General features: G+C 35.2%; 1 protein-coding gene across 5 annotated transcripts in view; it reads left to right on the top strand.

The window, feature by feature from the left end:
* LCORL (ligand dependent nuclear receptor corepressor like) overlaps positions 1-24,707 on the top strand; it is an 85,114-nt gene that overhangs the window by 56,398 nt on the left and 4,009 nt on the right. The window contains exons 7-8 of one of the 5 annotated variants that reach the window (XM_063335561.1): positions 493-1,324; positions 8,326-8,470. The exons of 1 other annotated variant lie outside the window; for it this stretch is intronic. In XM_063335561.1, coding sequence (XP_063191631.1) covers positions 493-1,324; positions 8,326-8,343 — 850 coding nt within the window. In that variant the 3' untranslated portion in view covers positions 8,344-8,470. Of the gene's footprint in view, positions 1-492; positions 4,612-8,325; positions 13,203-24,707 lie in introns of those variants that run through there. 3 more of the 5 variants (XM_063335558.1, XM_063335559.1, XM_063335563.1) reach the window with 3 other exon arrangements.

Genomic DNA, 24,707 nt, shown 5'->3' with positions numbered 1-24,707 from the left:
TTTTGTGTAAGTCTGGGATGTTTGTGTGTAGTTATGTACTTATTGCTGCAAATTTTCTATGAGGGGGTTGACTCTTTTATTACTTGTTTAGCGGTAACGTCACGTTTCTACTAACAAAAACTCCTTCAGGATTTGGGTATTTAATGGAACGTTAATTGTATAATTAAAATTATAACAGTGTTGCTCTGCAAGCATGTGAACAAGGGAATATAGCAAGCACATGAGAATATTATCAAATACTGAGCTAGGATATAAAGTTCTTGGAAGGGCTGCTGTAGAAGCCACCGTATGATTTTTGACGCGCTGTCCTACCAGAACTGTAACATTTTGCTAGGATAATCATTAACTACCACATCTCAAAGGCTTAAAAGTATCAGAAGCAGTGATGTTACCGAAGCAAGGAGTATAATAAAGGAGTGGACCCTTCCCTTCCATAGCTGTGTGAGAGTCTCTCATACATCAGTTTACCATCGTTTCATTCCATCCATCCAGGAGACTACACAGACACAGAGAGGACTATGTGGAAAGAAGTGCTGAGTTTGCAGATGGTTTGCTCTCAAAAGCTTTGAAAGACATTCAGTCTGGAGCACTGGACATAAATAAAGCAGGCATACTTTATGGCATACCTCAAAAAACTTTACTTCTCCACTTAGAAGCCTTACCAGCAGGAAAGCCTGCACCTTTTAAAAACAAAACTCGAGATTTCAATGATAGTTATTCATTTAAAGACAGTAAAGAAACTTGTGCAGTCCTACAAAAAGTAGCCTTGTGGGCAAGAGCTCAAGCAGAGCGCACAGAAAAAAGTAAACTCAGTCTACTTGAAACCTCAGAATTAAAATTCCCAACAGCTTCCAGTTACCTCCACCAGTTAACTCTACAGAGAATGGTCACTCAGTTTAAAGAAAAAAGTGAAAATCTACAATATGAAACTTCAAGTCCTACTGTACAATTAAAAATTCCTCAGCTAAGAATAAGTTCTGTGGCCAAACCACAGTCTGATACTGCCGGTCTTCTGGATGTTATGTACCACGTTTCTAAAACCTCCTCAGTCTTAGAAGGATCAGCTCTTCAAAAATTGAAAAATATACTCCCTAAACAGAACAAAATTGAATGTTCTGGACCTGTAACTCACTCAAGTGTTGACTCCTACTTTCTGCATGGGGACCTCTCTCCTTTGTGTCTTAATGCTAAGAATGGGACAGTAGATGGAACCTCAGAAAATACAGAAGATAGTTTGGATCGTAAAGATAATAAGCAACCAAGAAAAAAACGTGGCCGCTATCGGCAGTACGATCATGAAATAATGGAAGAAGCAATTGCAATGGTAATGAGTGGGAAAATGAGTGTTTCCAAAGCACAAGGAATTTATGGGGTACCTCACAGCACTTTAGAATATAAAGTAAAAGAAAGATCTGGAACATTGAAGACTCCGCCGAAGAAGAAACTCCGATTACCAGATACTGGCTTATTTAATATGACAGATTCAGGGACTGGCAGCTGCAAAAATAGTAGCAAGCCTGTGTAGAATAATTGTTAGCGAATTGTTTTGTGTGTGTGTATGTATGTCTATATACACACACTGTGTGAGAAATACATATGCTCACTCTGACAGAAGACGTGAAATTATACAGTTCAAAAACCACATACATGCCTTTTGAAAAATAGTTTTATTCAGGGTTTTCACTGTGGACAGAATTATAGAATTGCTCACTTAATTCTGATAGTGTGTATTTAATATAATCCTTGTATAAATAGGTGAAAAGATTCAGGTTTTATTTAGTAGTCAATAGCATAAAGATGTTTTGGGAAAACAAGTATTTGTCATGTGAAGCATAATTTTTAATTGGTGAAGAACCACTGTACCCATTCAATAATCCATCTTATTATGGAAATACACAACCAAGGGTTAGCAGACTTTTATACTTCACAGAATACTTGCCATAAATTGTAAGTAACTCAGATCATACAAGTCAAGGGATTTTTTTGAAAAGCTAGTTCCTCACGAGGAAGTGGATTTGTGAAGTATTAGTAGGATATAGTACATTCTGTGAAAGAAAAAAGAGTTCATCATTACTTAAATATCCAATACAAGTAAGAAAAACATTTCATTACTAAAAATGTGTGTTTAGCAGGCATAAACTGCATTTTTTATCATTTTAAGAAAATTTTGTTGTTGGTTTTAGAAAGAAATTGGTGTTTACAAAGTGTACACTTATGAAATCTGAGAAATTACTGTAGTTATAGAATTATTAAATATGAAATAAGATGGAGTACTAAGAGCATAAAATAATTTAAACTTTAACATAATTTTCCTTTTTAGTTTGACAAATAAGGTGACTTGTAAGGTTTAAAAAGAGAGTTGGAATGCAACTTAGAGCATGTTCATAATATGCACAGAATGAGCTTGAGAATGGTTTGGGTTTGTTTGGGTTTTTTTGTTTAAACGTGCTGGTTAGTTGATGTTATGACTACTTAAAATTTATTTAAGGATTGTGTCACACTCCTATTGAAAAACCTCACTGTAACTGTAATGTATTTGCTGCTGTGACATTTCAAAACATTTTCAGTTTATCAAAATGAATACCAAGTTACATTATCATTTTGCTAATAACCAAATTTGCAGTTCAGGGTCTTGATAGAAATACAAATATTAAACAATGAAGCTGTTTTGAACTTTCGATAATATAAATTCTTTATAAATTTGGTAGTTAGAAGTTAGGCAGTTCACTTTAAATACGTAACTTTTAATAGAACTTAAGGGAGACCAATTACCTTCATATTGCAGTTTTTACGTGATTTTAAAGTATTCACATTGGACTTTATATCATACTTAATTTTTTTGTCTAATATCACAAAGCATATGTCTACATATGAAGAATGGGGGCTTGCTTCATACATTCAATACTGAACATCAACGCCCTTTTCCTCTCAAAATGTAATTTTTTCTGTATGCATCTAATTTGGCATAGAAAAAGACATTTTTTTTTCCCCCACTTAAATTTGCATGTATATAGGTTAATTATCTAAAGGAAACGGGACATTAGATTCATATGGGCTACATCGGGTAATTTCATTCATAAGTAAATTTGCCATTAAATTCAGTGGAGAGCATACTCCAATACTGATGGCAAAATCTAGCCTGTATTTATTAACTCTACTGAAAAATAACAACTTCCATTTTAAAACGGAATAGTCCTTTGAAACTGCACAACCAGTGTCTCAGTTCTTTGGTCTCTCAGATCTATACTGAATCTTCTTCAGTGATTAAGGTTTACTTGCATATTACAGAATGAATCCTTTTTTTAAGCAGAACTGTACCTGATAACAAGGAGGTCACAAAACAGCAGATGTCAGGGTCATCTTTCATTTTAAAAGAATTAAGCCATATTTTGTGAAGGCCAGAAGGATTAATTTATGAATATACCCCCTCTGAAAAATGAAGTTGAGAAAACTTCAAATGTTTCAAGATCTGTCTTTATACAGTTTTACTTGCAAAAATTTTGGGCTTCAATACATTGCCTAATATTTGTACCATACTGATGTTTTCTACTCCTCAGACAATGTTATAAATTTGAGTCAGAAGTTTATACTGAAGGCAAGTTACAGTACTCTTTTTATATCATTTAAAAGATGACCTGACCAAAAAGTTAACAGGATTCATAAAATCAGGGATCATTTTACTATTGACTTAACAGTACTCAGTAGTTTTGTATGTAATATTATAATTAATTTTCAACATTTTAGTACTTGTATTTATTTTTTGGTCAGAAATAGTATATTAAAATATTTTTTGATAGTTTATAGATGATACTCAACCTGTAAGTGTTTAAAGGAACAGAATTATTTGTTTCTAATTATTAGGCTAACCTTTGATTACACAACTAAGGAAAGGCAGGGAAATGTGTAGATTCTCCTTCCCCAACCCCTATGTATTCCATTAAATGTCATTTAAATTACACATTTTGAACTGTTTTATAAATTCAGTTGCCAGTCACTACTTAGTAATTGACAATTTCTGAAAATTCCTGTTTCAGCAGAATTTTAAATGAAGGCGAAAGCAAGCCCTACATGCTTTCTACTTATTTGAATGTTTCTCAAGTATTTTATATTAAAAAACAGTGCCTCTGTTTTTAGAACTACTGCTCAGTAAAGCTGTTTAAACCATTTCTGGTAGCTAACGACAATTTTATATTAAATTGTATATTAACTTTAGTGAGACTGATTTTTTTAGTTGTTTACAGTACAAATACTTGTATTTGTTTTTTAATTGCAGTATTTCCATTGTCGCAGTAATTTAGTAAAACTCTGTGGCTGCCTTGATTTTTGACAGATTTTTGTTAACAACTGATTTTTAGGCAATTAGTTATATTTATGCATAAATCAATTGCACTATAATTCATGAATTATTTATTACAATATTTTCTAATGAATTCCATGTATTTGTCTTGTGTTGTAAATGTACTGTAATTCTGTTTCTTCTTTGTGTTGTTATATTCCTAAATCTGATTGTATGAATTTAATTGTTTAGTTAACGTGTTTCTACGTTGTAATTTGTAGTAAAGCACTTCAATGCTTTTGCACATAAATTTACAACACTGATGTGTGATTGATTTGCTCATTCAGTAAAAAAAAAAAGAAAGAAACAAAAACCTGTACACTGACTCATTTGACTTACTCCTGAGGCATAAGTTCATTAGCAGTGGCATAAGATCGAGAACTGTACAAATTAAGCACGTAACAATTAAGTTACTATGAGAATTTTATATATCAGAAACAGCAGCTTTAAGGAAGGATGATTTCTCAGAATTGATGCATTACTCATAAATGCGAAGAAATTTGGAAAACTAATTTTACAACAGTTACATCCTTCAGTTTGCAGCTAAAAATTATCTATTATATATTACAGATCATAATAGCTTTTTTGAAGGGTTTATTTACTTAGTAACTTCAGAAAACAAACATTTCTATAAGCTAAATTCATATTTCTGTAATAGTTCTATGCTGTTCATATGAGTACTTGAAAGGATGTTCTGTTCCCAGTTTTGTTCCTGTTCCCAGTCTGCAAAGAAGTTGCTGGATTGATCTGTCTTGTCTGTGCCTGAGGCAACAGAGGGTAGAATGTTAGGGAAGGAAATCTTTTGGGAGTCCTCTGATAGAGCTCTTTCCTGATAGTTTGTTGGGGTTTTTTGGTTTTTGGTGTGTGGTGTTTTGGTTTTTTTTGATTTGTGGAGGAGGCAAAGGTTTACTTTTTTAGACATAAAATGGTATGCTGAAAGGCTAGTACGTAACTTTATCACATCTTAGCCTTTTTGACGATTTTGGACTCCAGTCAATCCCGGCTCCATGGTATTAACTGCCCCTGCTCTCCAGCAGGGAAATAATGTCATTCCATGCTTAACTTGTGTCTCCAGAGATAGTGTGCACAAAAGGTACTGGGGGAGCAGCGCGTTGATCCTCTCACCTCTCAACCCCTCCATTTCCTACCCATGCACTCTAGCCATCTCTTTGTGTGTGATTTGTAGGAAGTGAAAGACTGCTCTGTGAAGGAAGTATGCAGTTGTGAAAGTGATAACTCTTCCTTCTATGGAATTATTGTTTAAGCCTTTTATTTTGAGGATAGTCTGAACTACTGTGTGACAACACAAATTTAAAGGGCTTTCTATAGGAAGGAGTCACAGAAAACTTAAATATAATTCCATAATTGTATTGAAAAGCTACTAAAATGTAGTTTGTTTAAATAAACATCTCTATAGGGAGACACTTTAAAGAAAATATGTTGCTTTAACGCTTTAATTTTTTTGCCTAGTAAGTTCTGTTCCCAAATGGCGACCGAGTAAAGGGTTGATGTATTTTCACAAACTTGGAAGATCATTTGGAGCGTGGTATTATTACAATAGCATAGATGAAGTTAAGTTGTCTGTCAGGTTTAGAAACTAACCCACACTAAGGAAAGCAGATTATAGATGTTACACAAGGGTAGATAACCAGGAAAGAAATTGTGTTAGAAGAACATCCAGTATGTCTGTGATAACCAGCATATCACTTCATACAGCAGGTTGATCTCCACATAGCAAATTCAAAGCAGTTTTGAGGCCTTTGGAAATTTTGGTAACTGACTTCAGGAAGGCTCTTAGTCTCTGGAAGTTTCTTCCAGCAGTGAGCATATTTTAAATAGCGTTATGGATACAGGTTCTCTACAATTAAAGCTCTCCAGTGAAGCTCCATTAGACGTACCTCGTAAGTCTAAACAGCAGCTGTCTAAGATTCAGTCTAAAAAGACTGTACTATATTAATCTTTTTAGCAAGTCAGTATTTTAACAAATTTACTGTGATTTACAAACAAAATATTGAAAACCTAGTGCCATGTTCATTTTTTCTCTGTCTAGCCTTTCAAAACATTATTTATTTAAAGTTGTGGTAGCAGGGAGGATAATTAGTTTTTACCCATAACTGTGTTACTAGGATAAGCTTTGTTTTCACAAGTGTAGCGATACATTTCGACACTTTGTGACTCCTGAGTTTGTTGGACTGAGTAACACTCCGATTCTTCTCAGTGTAGTGGCATTTCAAAAACAGTTAAATCCTGACAATGACATGCCCTTGAATAAAGCTGGTTTTACTTTAAATGGCAAGTAAATTGCAAGTAAAAGGGGGTATTTTTCTTATTAAGGCTTCAGTTATTTCAGTTTAAACAATTGCAGTTTCAACTAGCGCCATCATATAATTATCTTGCTCTTTTGTGAATTAATATCATCTAGATGCTAGATTTTTAATAGATACCATTTCATACTAAATATTAGAGGAGAAGGAGAAAACATAAGGAATTATTAAGCATAGTTGGCTGGTTTTAAGCTCTAAACTTTAAAATCTGCGTGGGACAACAAAAATACAAATTTGAATGTATAACTTCCAGTAAGAAACCTGAATCTGAAAGTTATTATTGATGCTAATAACATTGGGTATGATCTAATTAATGAATAGATGACTTCATATAAATACAACATATTAAATTTTAAATTTGTTCCTTGATCAATACAGTTGTAAACCAAATCAAAATGAAATTTCTCCAAAGTACAGGCTTAAATGCAAAAAAATTATAGGAGATAATAGTAGGGCAAAAAGTTAGTGTCATGTTCAGAGTTTGGTGATATGTTTAAACAATACATACTTTTCTAAAACAGAATTCTTGTAACATTTTCTGCGCATGCAATTGGTTTCAGTAAAACATTTGAAATGTTAACTATCTGTTGATAGTTGCTATCCAGCATAAGGATTTTGTATTTAATTGAAGAAATATCTGTATTAATTTCTACCATGGGAAATTTTCAGCTTTTCAATATAAATGATTGATTAGGTAAGTAGTGACATTAGTTTTAATAACTTATAAGAATTAAATAGTTAAGGTAGTATTTTATAAGTTCCTTTATTTTGAATTAATATCTTTGAGAACAACTGCTCAGAAGTCTTATTTAGATATAGGCCTACCCTGTATTTGAGATTTAAAGAATATTAATCTTTATCACAGAAGTTATTTATTCCAGTGGTGATTACCTCTGTTTCTGTTTAATGAGGGAATCTGTGTGTGTGTGTGTGTGTATGTGCGTGCGCACGTGTGTGTGTATGTGTGTGTAATATATTGCAATGAAGAGCCTGTGATGCACCACTGCATTTTATTTAAATACTAGAAGGGAAACTTATCTGCAAAGAACAGTAACAGTAGTAAGTGGCTATTTTTTCCATTTTCTGTTAGCCTATTAAGTATTTTTAAAAAATAAATATTTAAATAAAAATGTCTTCAGAAGGATCTTTAAGAGTATCCTGAAGAGCATTCGATACACTTTGGTATATGAATATCTTAGGGTGGGATTCAGGAGAGCTGGATCCATTCTTGCCTCTGCCACAACCTTGAATTGTGACCTCAGGCAAGGCACTTACCCTCTCTGTGCCTCAGTGTGTGAAATGGGAGTAACACTAAGCGTACCAGGTTCACGGTGAGGTTTTCCTTCGTTCATTACTAAGGTAGTTTGAAATATCAGAAAGTTAACGTTATTGTAATTGCATTTAGATACAAGAAGCTGTTTCAGACTATTCTTTTTGTCCCTTAATTTCTTCGTAATTATTTTTCTTATGGTAGGACTATCGCTTCTATAAATAAGATGCACATCATTGTTAGTGACACTGGCAAGTATGATTGAATAGTGCAAATAGAACAGAACTGTTTTGCAAACTTCAGATTTTTAGGCTTGAGTTTAACCATTGTAACAAACATTAGATATGGTGTTTTACTGTAATTTATATTTTGTTTTGATTTGTTTTCATTTTCAGTTCAAGCTCAACAACTGATGCAAATTCAGAGGAAACAGCTAATTTGGAAAAAGGAAAATCAACCTTAAACAAGGTTTTGGAGTCTTTTTGTTCATATCACTGGCAACAGACTTTGGCTATGTTAAAATTTTTAATACAAGATGAAAACGTTCCTATAGTTTGCAGTTGCAAGCAAACACATTTGGTCCACTCTGAACCTCCCAGTTCCCTTACTGAAGAGGATGTTAACATTTCATTTTGCAATTGCAATGGACATATGCTGACAAAAAGGTGCTGTTTACAAAATCAAAGACCAAACACTTGTTTACCACCTCTGTCTGTCTGTATTAAAGATTTCCATTCTTTGTCATGCCAAGCTGTAGCAATTGGATGTATTAAGACAATGGTGAACAAAGCATGTAGTTCTCATAAGTATTGTGCTGAACAGTCGCAAAATTGTAACAGGCATTCTGGGAAAGCAGCAGCAGGTACTTATTCAACTAAGGATTGTGATCTCTTGAACAGCATTAAAAATTCAAATAGATCTCGCAGCCCATCACCGCCTCCACTATCACCTGTACAGAGTAAAGAATTTGAATCATCGGATGGATCAGTTATAGATTTTCCAACTTTAGACAATAACAAGCTTGAAATATCCATCAACCAGCCTCCATCCCTCTTGCCAGCTGAAGGAAGCGAAGGAGAATTGGAATATGCAGGTAAAACATGCAGAGGAAGAGAAACCGAACATTCAGATGGAACGTTGCTATCTACAGACCTAGAAAGCAACAATTACTATATAAATTCTGAGATGTCTGAGAAAGGTGAACATTCTGCCATTTTTCAAGATTTAATGGACCGCATTAACGAAAAGTTAAAATCAATAGACACTACAGATATAGCAACAAATCTTGTAAAACTTTCTAGCAGTGACAGGGCACCAGAAAATGATGTCAAATTAGGAGACTTCATAACCTCTCTTTTGCATAATGCTAAGGCAAGTGATTACAGCTTTATGGAATTACTTCGCCAACATGATAAACAAATGGAAAATAACATTATCCAAACAAGATTTCGCAAGCGTCAGGAAACTTTATTTGCAATGTATAATTCTCCTGATTCACCATTCATTCGGCGACAGTCTTTGCAAATCAAGAGGGAGCTTGCAAGCCTTGATGAAACTCTTGTGAGAAAAAAGTCAATTTCTGAGAGAAATGCAAAGAAATCTACAAAACATCTTGATAAAATATATCCAAGCAAAAGACACAGCTGTACTGTGGTAGAAGATGAGGCTTTGCAACATCTTGAAAGTAATCCATGCTTGAATTGCCAAACCAAACCAATGTGCTTTCCAGTACGCCAAACAGAGTCTTTCAAACTACCTCTTACTAATTTTCCAACCAGCTCCGGCTTTCTAGTTCTTTCAGAAAACAGTGCTGTTGCAGCCAGCCAGCCGAAACTCACAAAAACACAAGGAGATTGTGCAACCTTAAAAGAGACTGATCAGATTCCTCTAAAGGATGAGAGTAATGGAATCTTGAGCAGAACTAAACGTAACATTGTGCCTCCTGGGTGGTACTCAGTGTATGTAACAAACAATATTGTATTTAGAAAGTCATCCAATGCAAAGAAGTCTTTAGAAAGTTTGGAAAAAATGAGAATAAATAAAGAACTTCATGCTGAAAGATGCAGTGATATAAATATAAGCAAAATTGTGAGAGACACAAATCTGCAAGTTGTTGTAGAGCGTTTAGAAGATACAATAAACTTAGCCAGAAAGACTAATAACTCATTGCTGGATAGTTACAAAATAAGCCAAAAATTAAAAGATAATGCTTATGAGCAGGTTATGAACCCAGCTGCTAGAAGAGGCTTACCTTTCACTCTGAGTGAAATGGGATATACAGGACAAAACTTCCTTCCGCATTCACATGTGCCAAGTGGCAGTAAAACCAAAACTGTGTGTGTGACAACAAACAAACAAGAAATGGTTATAGATCAAGAAATTAATGATGGCCTTCTAAAATCTCTAACCTTTGGTTCATCCAGTTCAACTTCCAATAATGGGGACTTGCATACAACTTCAGAAGCTGAGGAGATCTCATCTCCCTTAAACTACTCTAGTCCTATTAAGCTTATGTTTGTTTCAGAGGTTAGTAGTAGTGAAGGAGTCAAATATACTTTGACATCTGCAGCTGCATCTTCGAAAGGAAGCACAGATATTTGTTTGTTTCAGAGGCATGCAAACACTTTGTTAGACAAGCAGGCCACAGGAGATCCTCCTCGTGCAATCTGTGTCAAAGATTGTGATTACAATGAAAATGATACCAAGGAAGAGTCGAGTTGTGTTTATGCGGAAGCAATTACAAGCTCTTGTCCGGTTGGTGAAACTAACTTAACTGACTCGAAACAAAATGACAAAGTTGTGGAGAAATCAAGCAGCAGCAGTGAATCGGTTTTGAAAAGAAAACCTGGCAGACCAAAGAAAATAGGTCCTCAAGTTGTTAAACAGGTTAAGAGACCTATTGGACGGCCTCCAAAACCAAAAATAGATGTGACTGAAAGCACAGAATGTAGATCTGGACTTAGCAGTGATGGTAAAGGTACCAAATCTGGTGCAGCGGTAATGGAAGAAGTTAACAGCAACAAAAACATTACTGTGACAGTAGTTTTTGGAAGGTCAAGAAGAACTAAGAGACATGTTTCTGAAGGTAATCTAAATGTAATCGGCATTCTGCCCGCACAACACATTAATTCTAATTTTGCCAATGACCACAGCAAAGTGAGGCACAATGCAGAAACTGAAAATGCTTTGAATGAAATAGTAAAAGCCTTACAGAATTCTTCTACTGAAAGCGAGGTCTCTGGTTATGACTATGTCAGACCTATCAAGAGTAACCTGGCATCACCACATCCTTGCAGTAATATCATACGGCCAATTAAGAAACCGTTAACCACCATTCGAAAACCTGGTAGACCAGCAAAAGTAAAAATCTCTGGCATATCAGTGACTGTTAATAGAGTTTCACCTCAGGAGAGAAAAGTGAGTATTAGCGACTGCTTGGCTCCTTTACAACAGCAGAATGTGTTAGACAAAAACATACCACAGGAGAGAAAAAATCAACTGTGCAATAATATGGGTCAAGTAAAGAGCATGCAGAAAGATTCTAGAGAGGATGGAACAAACAATGTTATGACAACAGTGTCAAGAAAACGTGAAATTCCATTGAGACATTCTGCTAGAGACAGAAAACCCTCACTGCATTTTTTACACTCATTAGCATCGTCTAGTGCATTAACTTGTAGAAGTGCCTTACTACATAAATCTTACAAACTCCATTTGAAAAAAGCTAAAGATCGAAAGGAAAAACGCAGGCAATCAAATCGGAGCACAGCATCCCAAGATACCTCAGAACTGAGAAATTCAGGAAATGCAAAAAAGGATCTTAAGGATGGTGAACTTGGGCCCATCAATGAAGTATCATCAGATCCCATTTTTTCCTCGAATCCCTCGCTCAGGTGGTGGGCTACTTCCGCTTCAAGTGACACTTTGTTGGAAGAACTAAATAATAGATTTGAACGGATAACTAATACGTGGTTGCGAGTGGGGGGAAATGAGTTCGATAAATGTATATGTGAAAAAAGGGATCCCATTGAACAAGACTGTAATACTGAAATGTCAAACCCTTTAGACTCCTGCCTTGTAGAATTTGAAACATCACCTATAAAAATGCTTTTTCAGAAAAAGTGTAATATGAATGAACTCTGCACCTGGTTTATGCAAACTACAGAAACACAGTCTCTCTCTCTAGTGAGGAAGGCAAATGCTCGCAATCCTTTAGAAGTAGTTAGTACGAGAGAGATAAAGATGGAAACTAAACAATCTGACCTTAGTACTTGCCCTTTCAGAAAGCACTTTAAAAAGTTTGCACTATCCTCTCCTTCAAAACCAGCAGGGAAATTACAAATATTGCATAACATGGTGAGGTCTCCAGTCTTAAATATGAAAAGCAATTTCTCGTTAGCCAGATTAAAAAGAAACGAGTTTAAGAAGTTACCGCGTGATAGGTGGGGACAAACGAAAAAGCTCTATAATCAGGCTCCCGGAGGCTGGAAATCAAAAAAGAAAAACTTACAGTTCTTTTGCCAAAGCCAGTTGTTTAAAAGTACAAGTGGGGAAACCAATGATGAAATACTCAAGCTCCAGGAAAAAAATACAGTAGAAGTCCAGCCCACTCAGACTTTGGTAGAATCTCAGAGTAGCCTCTTGCCAACTGAAAATGAAGCCAGAGATGCATTTGTTCAACAGATGATGGGATCTTCTGACTTTAACCCACATCCTGGTTTAGCAAGTATACTTAAGTCACATGCAGAGACAAATGGAACAATTTGTTGCCAACAAAACATTAGGAAAGAACAAAGCCAAGATAAACTGTTTCAAAATACTTGGAAAGCCAAAACCTTTAAAGATTGTAGAATATTTCTGAGAAAAATCAACCATATTGAGCAGCACAATTCATTTAAGTTAAATAATGCCATTTATTCTCCTGAAGCTGTTGAAAGTAAAAGCAGTCAGGCCTATACGGAAGAAAAAAGACATCCTCTTTTAAGGTCCCATTCTTCTAAGCAAAATGCATTAAAGAAACAAGAAAATGAAATGGAAACATCTAAAGGATCTAATTCTTCTAAAGTGACTGAAAGGCTGGACCACGGCAGAAAATTAAGTAGTGGTGTAAACCATGATGATAATCCTGCTGGTAGTTCTGAAGTTCTTATCAGAATAAACAAAAGAAAAAGTCCACAATGGGAGACCACTGATACAAATATAAGAAAAAGGCTAAAGAGACAATCATGCAGTAGTGGACAAATGGCAACTTATTACCCAAAGTACCAAGTAGGTAAGTTCCTGTTTCCACCTTCATCTTAAAATTGCAATCCTAAAAAAATTGGAGAAGTCGAACAACTAAGCACTTTGGATTTTTTTATTTTTTTTTAATTGCATGATACTCATTTTAATTTCAGAGAAGTCATGAAATTAAACATTGTATAACATCAGAATAATGCAGAAAGTGCCATTTCAAAACATATATAACATTTTACACAAATTTTTTGCCTGCAATGGGTGTGTTACGTTCTATTATGGCTATAACACACCAAAATGAAGGAAAAAGAGCTAACTAATATAGAACAGACAGACAACAAATCAAGTTCTGACATATCTGAAGTCAGTTGCTGCTGGTCATTGACTTCAAAAGGAAGAATTTCATTCCACTGTGTAGTTTCTCATATTGTGAGGAAGGATAAATTATAAAATGAAACAGAAAATCAGTGTATTAACATATAGTTGTTTAAAAATAAATGGTCATTGAATGATTTCTAATGTAAATCTGTAATGCTTTTGTAATTCTATAGTAAAAAATACGAACTTCTGAGAAGTATTTATTCAGAGATCCGTTTTAGTATCCATTCAATGCCAAATGAAATCTGCTGACTCTAAAGGGTTTGTGCATTGAATCCTTACGGAACAATTTAAAATACAAAATTATTCTAGACAAGTACAATATACGGTTACTATGCTAAGTGCATTGGCTTGGAATCTTTTTAGGCTAGTGTGAAATTAAATCAATTTTTAAAGGTAGATATTTATAATACATTGTAATACAACTGTGATCTCAGAAAGGCCATTATATTACTTACAAAGAGGGTACACTTTTGGAATTATTTCTTCTGTTGGGTGAAGCGGTCTCCTAAAACAGAAGTCTCAATTCGTTTCAATAAAATAACTAAGGTGTGAAATACTCACCAAGTAAAAAAAAAAAAAGTTCTGCAATAGGAATTAAATTACTGCAGAAGTATTCATTTTTAGAAACAATATTGTATTAGCTAATCTGGTTATATTGCCTGAAGAATAAAAAAAATATTCAAATTATCAGAGCAAAATCTTATGTCCCCCTTTGTATTCTATATTGTGGAAAACTATCCCTAATAATAAACTGAAGAGTTAATTTAAGTTGTAATATAAACAATATTATGGCTCTTGTATACTTTATTTCTTTTGTGCTTTATGTGATATATGAAATTCTTCATATTAAGCTCATTCACTGTAACCCTGCTTTTCTGCAATACACTGTTTTTTATCTTTAGGCTATTATTTTGTGTTTAAATTCACTGATTTGGGGCCACGCTCAGTATAAAAAGCTTGTTTTTAAGGAGTTCAAAACTTGACACAAGATTGCTGTAAAAAAGCCAGAACTAGAAAAGGAAAGGGTAACATCTATCTGTTTCTTTTTTGCAAATGAAGAAAGAGCTCTCTCATACTTCTATTTCATAATTTTGACTGTAGTTGAGAAAATTTTGCATTCAAATTATATTTACCTTTAAGCTTTTTCTTGCTATGGCAATCTAAGACCTATTACTGTGATACGGTCTCATGTTAGTTTTAATTGGGACTCAGTTTTATTTACCTGATAACTTTCCTCCTTTAGTTTTGGATCCTTAGGAAATCTGATAACTGTTTTGCTGTTTTACATTACTTCATTTATAATTTTTGTTATTTTCCCTTTTACTCATAGTTTCTCATATCAGTCGTTGTCTTTAGAAAAGATATGACAAAAAATTCATTGATAAAGGAAATGTTAAAAGACAAAGGATGATGGTTCTGGAATTTTCTCCGCACTTGTAACCCCAAATCTTTTTTAGGGGTGCTGTTGCACTATCGGGAGATTGAAATAGAAAAGGATATCTTGTTTTGGCAGGTTGATTCAACGTCGTGTAGTGTCTGCACTAGCCAAGGAAATCATATAAACATTTTTAGTCTACAGTGTAGCTACTGGCTAAAAAGAAGGAACATGATTTCTAGCTGTGCATGCATGCATTTTCAAACATAATTCTTGCATCTGGAAGTTTAATGCACATGAAAACATCATTATTCATTCATATGTTCTTTGGACTGTATTTTTGTTGATGTGGTATCATAAATTATATCATTGTTCTGTTGTCATGCTTGAGATGTTCTTATATATACATTTATGGTCAATATTTAAAGTTTTTCTTCAAGTTTTACTGATCTTGGTGTCTTATCAAATATTCTTCAAAGAGAGAGGTGTTGTGATGCTGTTTCATTGTAAAGCGTTGTGGCAGGTAGGCAGAACGTTGTTATTGAATTTTCATGTATACTCAATTTTTGTTAGAATGTGCAAGTGGGAATAAAGCATTTGAGTTTTTACAGCTCAAGGTAGTATCAAGCAACTCAAACTAGTCGTGCTCATTGTAGCGAGAGAAGAGAGTTAGTTGCCTTTTCCTATTGCCTGTTTTATTCAAGATAAGGTGGATGGTAGATCCGTTGGTCTGTATGCTGTTTGTTAATACTTGACTTCTGAGCTGTTGCTTCAACAATGCATTTGATGTGTTGGGGCGGTTCCCTTTTATTGTAAACCATTGTTCTGACCATTTTAATTTCTTTAGCAACACCGAAACATTATTACTGTCTGTGGTGTCAAAGAAAATTACGTAAACGTGTTTTCAGGAAAGCGTATTTCTCTCCATGAGGGTGGTTCAGTGTGTTTCCTCACAAGACTGAAGATCACATTCACGTGCTTTGGACTTGGCCAAACTAGATCCAAAAAGGCTTCCAAAGACCCAAGCTAAAATAAAAGAAATTATCCAACAATAAAATGTGACACAATTGAAGACTCCATTTTAGGAATTTACAATGTAATGAGTGTTTTAACAATCTTCTTCAGGGGTGTGGATTTATCAGAGATGCAAAGGATGCTGTGCGCCTACTACAGTAGCAGGCAGTACTGCGTGCTGTGATGACGTGACATTCCTTTGTATCAGGGTGGGAGTTCCCATTGAAAAGCTTTTAAAAATAACAATCAATTCCGATCACTTGAAGCTAGGATATTTTCTTCATCTAAGATTAACTTTTCCATTTTCTTCCTTACAATTTGGCTTTTCTTCAAGTAGTCTGGAGTTTTAGAAGAAAATCTATTGTATTTGTTGGCAGGGAATATAAATTCAATTTTAAATTTTCATTCTGTTTGAATGCTGTTTTTAAATGCTATCTTAATGAGATCAAATTAGTGCAGGTCTTAAAATGAGAATTTGCTAATCTTTGTAATAATTTCAAAGTTGACTACTACAAGAGTTACGAATCTAACTGAAAAGTTGGTATTTTTATGAGTCTAATTGGTCTCTCAGTTGTGCGTGGAAAATAACACCTATGTTAATACAACAGACAAAACTTTTCTTAAACTTGACTTCTGTTACCATAAATTTTCTTAAAATCGTAAGGGAAAATTTTACGATCTCTTTTTACATATCGCTATTAGTATGGCATTAATATGGCATTAATATTCCAGTATTGTTGCAATCCAGTGGCGATAAGGCTACACAATAGGAATCGCTTTCCTACTCCTGTGGAAGACGTTAGTCTCACACCAATGACCTAGTGACAAAAAAAGATTGGTTTTAGCAAGTCTCCACCTCTGTCTTTCTTGAAGGAGCACTTTCTACACTCCTAACGTGAAACAGATTTAAAATATTGGGTTAGGTAAAATGCGAGAGAGACATACTGTAAGTCATTGTATCTGTTGATTCTGAGAAATCCTTTTCAACAGCCACGTCTTAGCTCTTTTCGCAAAGGCTTTTCATCAGAAGGTTACTTGGGTTCAGAGTAAGTTTCACCTGTGATGCAGAATAAGCAGATTGAAATTTTCATAACTGTAATTGCCAGACAAGAAGTTATTTTTTCACAGACAGTCATAAAACAAAGTAAGAAAATTAATAGAAAATGTAGAAATGATATTGAAATGAATGACTGTTCTCAGTAAGTGGGCCATTTGTAACGCAGAAGTATAAAAGCAGAAAGGTAAACTTGATATATAGTTGACTATACGTGCATAATAAATCCTGAGCCATTTAATGAACTTCATGGTCTCTGCCTCATTCCCCTTAATGCCCCAAGAGCAGCCCCAGTACCACAGTCTGATACTCCATCTTGGTTACACTCTGGAATTCCACTTGCCGAACGCAGTTCTGTAGTCTGTCCTTCCCTTGTCTTTCGCTCTTTTGGGTGCTGTTTTGTTTTAAACTGTGGCCATTTACATATTGCCGTGGGTATGCTGTTCCTCGTGTTCTTTGGGGGTTCTGAGCTAAGGAACTTTTGCTTTTTTGAATAGTAGACTTCTTTCAAAGAACTCAACCCTGAAGTCTTTCATTTTCTCTACCTGCAAGGAAATTTCTGTAGCGTAGTGTCATGATCATTTTGCCTTTGTGTTTTATACATAACTGGGGTGGGTTTTTTCATCATTTAATTAAGTATTGTTTAGTTATCTCTTTTTCATTTTTTTTCCTCAAAAACTGAGAAACTCATATTCATTGCTTTCCTATTTGTTCTCAGTCCTGAGGACGTGGTTAATTTTTTCAGCTTTCTTTAGGGAACTGATAATACTATATAAATGTAGGCTTCTGTCTTTTTGCTTAAGCCTTTCTCTAGAAGAGAAAATGGTAGTTTTCCCAGGCCTGCCTAGTGCTTTTGAAAATACGACAAGTACATATCCTTTTTAAAATCCTCTCTTCTGTTAAGAGTTTATTGCCTTAAAGAGGAGCTTTGATTGATGTTAGATAGAAAAGGATAGAGGTCGATCAATACAGCCTGTGTTGTAACTTGTAAATAAAGTATTCACGTAGTCTGACCAGCACAAAGCAGGTTAGTTATACTATATATATATATATAGTATATATATATACACTATATATATAACTATATAACTATAGTTATACTATGAAATATTCCACATTTTGGTGTTGAGCTCTGGGAAAGTATTCCTGCTCAAGGAAGATGCTTTAATTCCTAGAGGCGCGTGTACTCTGCCTCACTTTGTGTTCCTCTATTGCTATCTGCTAAAGCTAGTAGTAAGGGGCGGATGTTCACCAAATTTCCTTCCCTAATTCCTCTTTCAGTCAATCAAAAGGTAGTTATAGCCTGTCCTTTGATGATTTGACACCTCCTTCAGATTGTCAAGCCAAATATAATGCCGCATTTATTCACTGTTTATCCTTTTGATTGCGGTGTCCGTTTGTTTTGCTATACTTACACAGCTGTGCCTTAGAGTAATTCTTTAAATAAGATTTGAGACTAATAGACGTGTTTTCATTATTTTAAAGTATTTCAGGACAAAGTCTACACATTTGTTTGTAGGGCTTTGCAGAGTGGTGTTAAATCTTAAATCTTATGAACTTACCCAAAAATTTTGTTTCAAATGTAGGTAAATATTTGGCAGCTGTTAGAAATTATATTTCATTTTTTATGTTCCTTCTTCCTTGTATTCATTTGGTAGTAGGATATTAATTCAATACAAATGAGATTTTTGCCATAAGAAGAGAATTTTCTTATCATAAGGCTTTTTTTTTTTTTCTCTGGTGTTTCCTATGGTCAACATGAAGGACACTCTGCCCTTCAAAACAGCCTTGACTCTTGGGTGTTCCCTGGCACGCTCAGCCTTTCTGAAAGCTGTCGACAGCCTTCAGGTTGCAATTAAGCCAGATGTTTTTACAACGATCAACACCTAATTAGATGGATGTATCTGAATGGACATTGTTTTATCTGGGAAGCCCAAGATTTTTAGAGCAGCATTTTGCATTCACGTGCACGCACCACTGCACCGTCCTGGCCTGGCGCTTTTGCTCTCAGTGGTAACTGAGGTGGTGTCACGCTCTGTGGCCTCAGTCAAATGGGAAACATGGTGGTGTTCTCGGGGGTGTCATCCAGCAAAGAAAGGTTATGGGGTCCTCATTAACAAAGTTTACTTCCTTGTTATTTAAAAGATATTATGAGATATTTTAAAATAAATCAGAAGAAAATGTTTGGAAACCCAAGTTATGTTTTTTAACAAATACAAGTATATAGAAATGTATGATTTATGGACCTATACCTATGTGTATTTGTATAGGGGTATCTGCTACCTATGAACCGAGAACATTTCTAATGTACCATTTTAAGAGAAAAACACTTCTTTGAAATACTGCAAACAGAACCTAGATTGAGGTCCTAATTTAGAATTTAATTGGCATTTTTAATTACTATTTAGTTACTATTTTCATAGCGCCTTATTAAAAAGATAGAAAAGAAAATATAAATTATTTCAGTGCTAGTCAAATAAAATATTGAAGTTATTGTAACTGAGCAGTAATTAAAATGTACTCCACACGTTTTTATCAAGTTCCTAACCAGGTTATGACTCAAAATTATGTTTTGATTGGTTGCAGTGTACCTCGATAAAATAATGCTGTTCTTGAGACACATCTCTCTCCATCTTCTCCTTTCCATGCCTAAGGTATCATCTTGAATTACTTCAGTTTTCGTATCTCTTCCGTCTGTTATTTCTTTTTCCTCTTTATCGGATTGCCAGCTTTCATCTGACCGACTTCTTTTCTTATGTAAATGCTTACTTTAGTAAGGCAGACCACCTGTTTTCCTTTCTACCTTTTTTTCACACAGAATCACAGAATGATGGGGGTTGGAAGGGACCTCTGGAGATCATCTAGCCCAACCCCCTTGCCAGAGCAGGTCTCTCACAGAAGCCTAGAAAGTTCTCAGGGAGGCTGATGAGCTCAAACAGGATGTCTAACTTCTCATAACACTTGAGCTCCCACAATAAAAGTTACACCGTTGTCATTGGCTACGTCTTCCAATGTTAGTAGCTATCCCAGCAGTATAGCACTGATTTTTGCTTCGTATGTGATCCACTACAGCCACCTACACCTTTGTTACAGAACTGCCTGACCTGCATCCGTCCTTTGCCATGGTCCCTGCCGAACTGTTTATTTCACACCATTGCTTTTATGCATTTATTTTATTCAGAGCCATGTCTGAACCACCATTCAGACCATTAGGCTCTGTTTGTTCCACATCCTCGTCTCTGCATCCTCTCTTCAGACTTTGTTCTCCTTTAGTATCAAACTCGATCACGCATCAGCTTTCTTTTTTCCAAGCTGTGTGTTTGTGCGTGCCAAAGTATGCTCTCGGAGCCCTGCGGAATGAGGGCAGCGCAGTTCCACTCTCTTTTTTGTTTTTTACTGTATATTTGTCATTGTGTACTTATGTTTTTCTTAATCCCCAAAAATATTGTCTTATTCTCACTCAGCTGGTTCTTTTTTATCTGTGTCATGTTTTCCATTTGGAATGGAGCCTAAATTTTGGAGAAAAAGAGTAAAGTTACGTTTCAATGTTCTTATTGGGGCACTTACTTAGCATAAATTTCAAAACATTCAGTACCAATCATTTATTTTTAAATTATAATAAATTTATTTACAATACAAATATAAATTTAAAAGCTATACTTAAGGTATCCATTCTTAAAATTGTGGTGGTGTTTCTTACCCATCTTTCTAGTTTAAAGTTCGAGACCTGTGTGTTTGAAGAAATTCTTTTGTATATCATCTTTGTTCCTGAGACATTTCATATTTATCAGTTTACTACTCACAGCTGTTGTTAAATTATATTTGAGTATTAGAAATTTCAGAAAAGGAAATGACTTATTTGCAAATTATTGTTTGACCTTCCTTAATTCAGAAGTCTGGTGGCTTATAAACCTCCCAGGGACTGTCTCATCATTTTTCTGAGATGATCTCCCTCCATAATATGATTGCATTTGTAATGTCAAAAAACTATTATGAATTGAAGATTTGAGATTAATTCAGCTCAAATGACAAGATTTACGTGGCTGTCTTCAGCACAGTATTGAGACGGTGGCATTCTGTTTCCTCTGAGAACAGCCCGAACCAGCATACTTGGTTCTGAACCTCCAAGCCGTACCTCATTGAAAACCATTTTTAATTATGAATAAATAGAATAAAAATAGCAAAAAAAAAGTTTCTGTTACAGAATGTTTCTAAGGCAAATGCGACACTTCTCATCTGCACAACAGGTGTTTAGGGGGTTTTTTTTAATTTATTTGCATGCTACTAGCTTCTAATAATGGGTAGAAATTAGGGAGTTTTCTTTCATGGAACTGATGGTCAGAGGCAGACCTGTTTCACGGTGGTGCCTAGATGTTAAGAATTAATTATGATGTTCATCATAAAATTAATGATGCTTCCTTTTAACTGATAGATTCTTAGCTGTTTTTTTGTTTCCAAGATCTTTAAAGACAGCATGCTATGAACGATTTGAGATCACAGGGCTATATTTTTATTTAACAGGTATAATACTAGTGTCACTAGTAAATTATGCCCTAAAATTTTATCACATCCACATTAATATTTTGCTTCCTTGTTCTTGAAGAACCCTGTGCCTTCTATGGACTGCTAAATAATCTCTATTGCCACGAAACATAGTGATATTTGTCAAAAAGATCACAGTTCTTCAAAACTTTTGAAGTCAAGCTGCTTTAAATAATTGTAACTTTAAAAGGGGGCAGGAACATTGTCTATACTTCAACTTGTCAACATACGTTCAAATCTGTCCCGTATTCTGGGGAGCCATCAGCACTGAACTCTGTACTTTGTGGCTGCACAAGTCTGATTGATTGATTAATTTCTTTTTTTAGTACTTGTTTCAATTCCTCATTTCTGCAGTGAAGTTGCAATTTAAACCTTTTATGTTGCCTATGATCTGTTATATATAAGGGAGCGAAAACATTTTCTGTAGCTGACTGGTTTGGGGGAGAAAGTCATGTTATTTCTGTGACTGGACTCTGAAACTGTCGTCATCTGTTCCACTTGCCAAAGCTTTACCTGAAAATGCGTGCTATGTGCTGTTTGGTTTTACTGCTGTGTTCTTCAACAAGGAATTACTGATGTAAAAGGTGCAACAAGCATCCACCGCTATATAATTTTGTCTCTGTGCAAGTTACGCTTAAAGCTTCAACAGCGTGTGGCTATTTCAATATGTAGTTTCAGGAAATAGCGACCAGTAAGTAATCCTCTTTCACTGATGTGCCACAAGTGCTCAGCAAATTCCTACTAGCCTCTTTTAGTCACATTTCTCATGTGTTTTGTATGTATGTATTTCATTCCTATATCCTTGTTTCTTCCCACCCTTTTTTTTTCCCCCTCAACCCAGGAAAACATTTCTGAGTCAGTGTGAAGAGCAAAAGAAACTTTTCCACCATAATTTCAGTCTGGGACTGTGGCTGATTCTGACTCCTCACCCTGTCTTTTTGTCTCCATTCAGTCCACCTCCTCTCTTGGTTCCGTCTTGCAGACTGTTTTATTTGTTTTACTGTTCCAGCTGTGTTAATCCCAGCTCTTATGTCTAATTTTTAAAAGACTCCCTGAATATAGCTTATCTCCCCAGCTGCTTTGATCTAGTTGAGTACGCCATCTACTTCCAGGGCATTTCTTTTTTTCTCTCTGATTCCCAAATGGGATTCCACCCACTCATCTGAAAAATATTATTTCTTATTATGAAGAGAGAATCTATTTGATAAATGGAAGTGAGACCTTTCTTTGTAGATTTCTTTGTTGTTGCATTTTGGCATTGTGGAAAGATGAGTTTAAATTTGAGAGACAATATATCTTTCTGTGCGTGCTTGGTTTGCTTTAATTTCAACGATGTATGTTGCATTATCAAATCAATCTCTGGTGGAAAGCATGCTGAGGCTACTATAGTCACCGTAGACTTTAACCTAATATATTCCACTATTTCCCTTCCTGGGAAATGTTCGAGTAATTTGTACAGAAAAAAATTTTTTATGATGCTGAAGTTTTATTATTTCTTCTCAGTATTTTTTTGAAACCTTTCTGTAAAAGCCTTAAATCAGTGCTATATATCACGAATGCTCTTGTGCTTTCTGAGCTATCCATTAGCACATCATTGATGGTGGTGGTTAACAAGTGCAGTTTGCAGAATTTTTATCAGACAGAGGGGTAAAAAGCAGTTTGACCAAGTTCTCAGCTGGTTGGGAAGGAGACGTTTTTATCTATGAAATAAGTGTTGCAAAAGGTTTAGAGAAACCTGACAGTGGTACTTTCATAGTAATTTTACAGCATACAAACACACGATGTTTGATGGCAATCACTTTGGTAGGTGACAGATAAGAAACATTTATCCCTATTCCTACTTTTTCTGCATGGCCTTGACATGTTGTAGACACAGATTAACTCAGCAAAAGAGCCACATTTTTTTTAACTTTGTACTTTTCATAAAACAGGTGTCAAATTCCTCTTTTTCCTGAAGAATACAGTTTCAAACTGTACAGAAAACAAGACGCTCAAAGCATGTTGTTTTCTTTTTGTGCTTGGCAGCCTATCGACTTATCCAGTATTGCTCTCGCATCCTCCTATTAAAAAGCAGTATTTCTGTTATCATAACAATGATTGGGGTAAAACTACAGAAACGCACACAAAATGACACAAAGCAATACTTGTATTCAAGCAGTTTTAACTGGAAGTGTGGAAAAGAGCAGGGTTTGCTTTAGCTCTTTGGAGCATGGGAAGGGCCCTTGTTGCTTGTTTTAGTAGAAGATGATTGAATTCAAAGAACTTTGTATTTAATTCCCTTTGCTTTAATGACACGAGGAAAATTTTATGAAGAGAGATGATCCTTTTAGGCCCTAGCAGGCCTGGAGACTTTACCACACATAGGGTTGTCTGCTTAGCCAGGGGAGACTAGATAGGACTTCAGCATCCATCAGCATTATTCTGAGTGGGCTGCTATGATTTGTTAGAATAACATATGCAATTGCCTCTTCTTCCTACGCTGTTGAAAGATAGTAAATTGAGAGATGATTCAGTAACGGTGATTTGGGAATTGAGAGTTGACACATGAAAAAAATCCTGGAGCCATCGCTGACAGTTGTCCAGACACGTTGGTTTTGGTGCAGCAGCATCCGAAGAAAGCCAAGAGCACACGAGGACATCCTCAGTTTGCACTGACAAAACAGCGTGTCCTGGCGCTGTACAGGACCTTAGTGTGTCCATAGCCTCGGTTATGCATGTTATGGTTAATCCAGTTATTGTACACTCTGAAATATGAAATCTTTTAAATTAAGCAGTAAATATTCTTCAAGCACTTGAAGAGCAGTTAAGAGGACAAGGGCATAGAGGGTAGTGTAATTAAAGATGAAGAAAATCATTTGAATTTTGAAGAAATAGCACTAGTTTATGATACAAAGAAGTTAAAAAAAATAAAGACTACTTCATTCTTTTTTACTAGGCTTTTAGCAGTGTTAGTCTGTCTTCAAATTCACTAGTGAAAGCACAACTATTGAATATCCCGTGTTACAGAAGCACCTGTAGCTGACTTCCACAAATCACATGCACGGAAGCTGCTTAACTGCATCAATCCCAAATGAATAAAAACAAAATAGATTATAATTGTGGAATAGTAAACAGATGGCTTGAGAATTGGAAATTTTAACCTTTTTAGAGACCATTATATAAGATGAGTAAATGCC

This window comes from Chroicocephalus ridibundus, chromosome 5 (genome assembly GCF_963924245.1).
Source record: "Chroicocephalus ridibundus chromosome 5, bChrRid1.1, whole genome shotgun sequence".
Classification (NCBI taxonomy): domain Eukaryota; kingdom Metazoa; phylum Chordata; class Aves; order Charadriiformes; family Laridae; genus Chroicocephalus; species Chroicocephalus ridibundus.
Note: the sequence above shows the minus strand (reverse complement) of the source record. Positions and strands in the feature narration are given on the sequence as shown.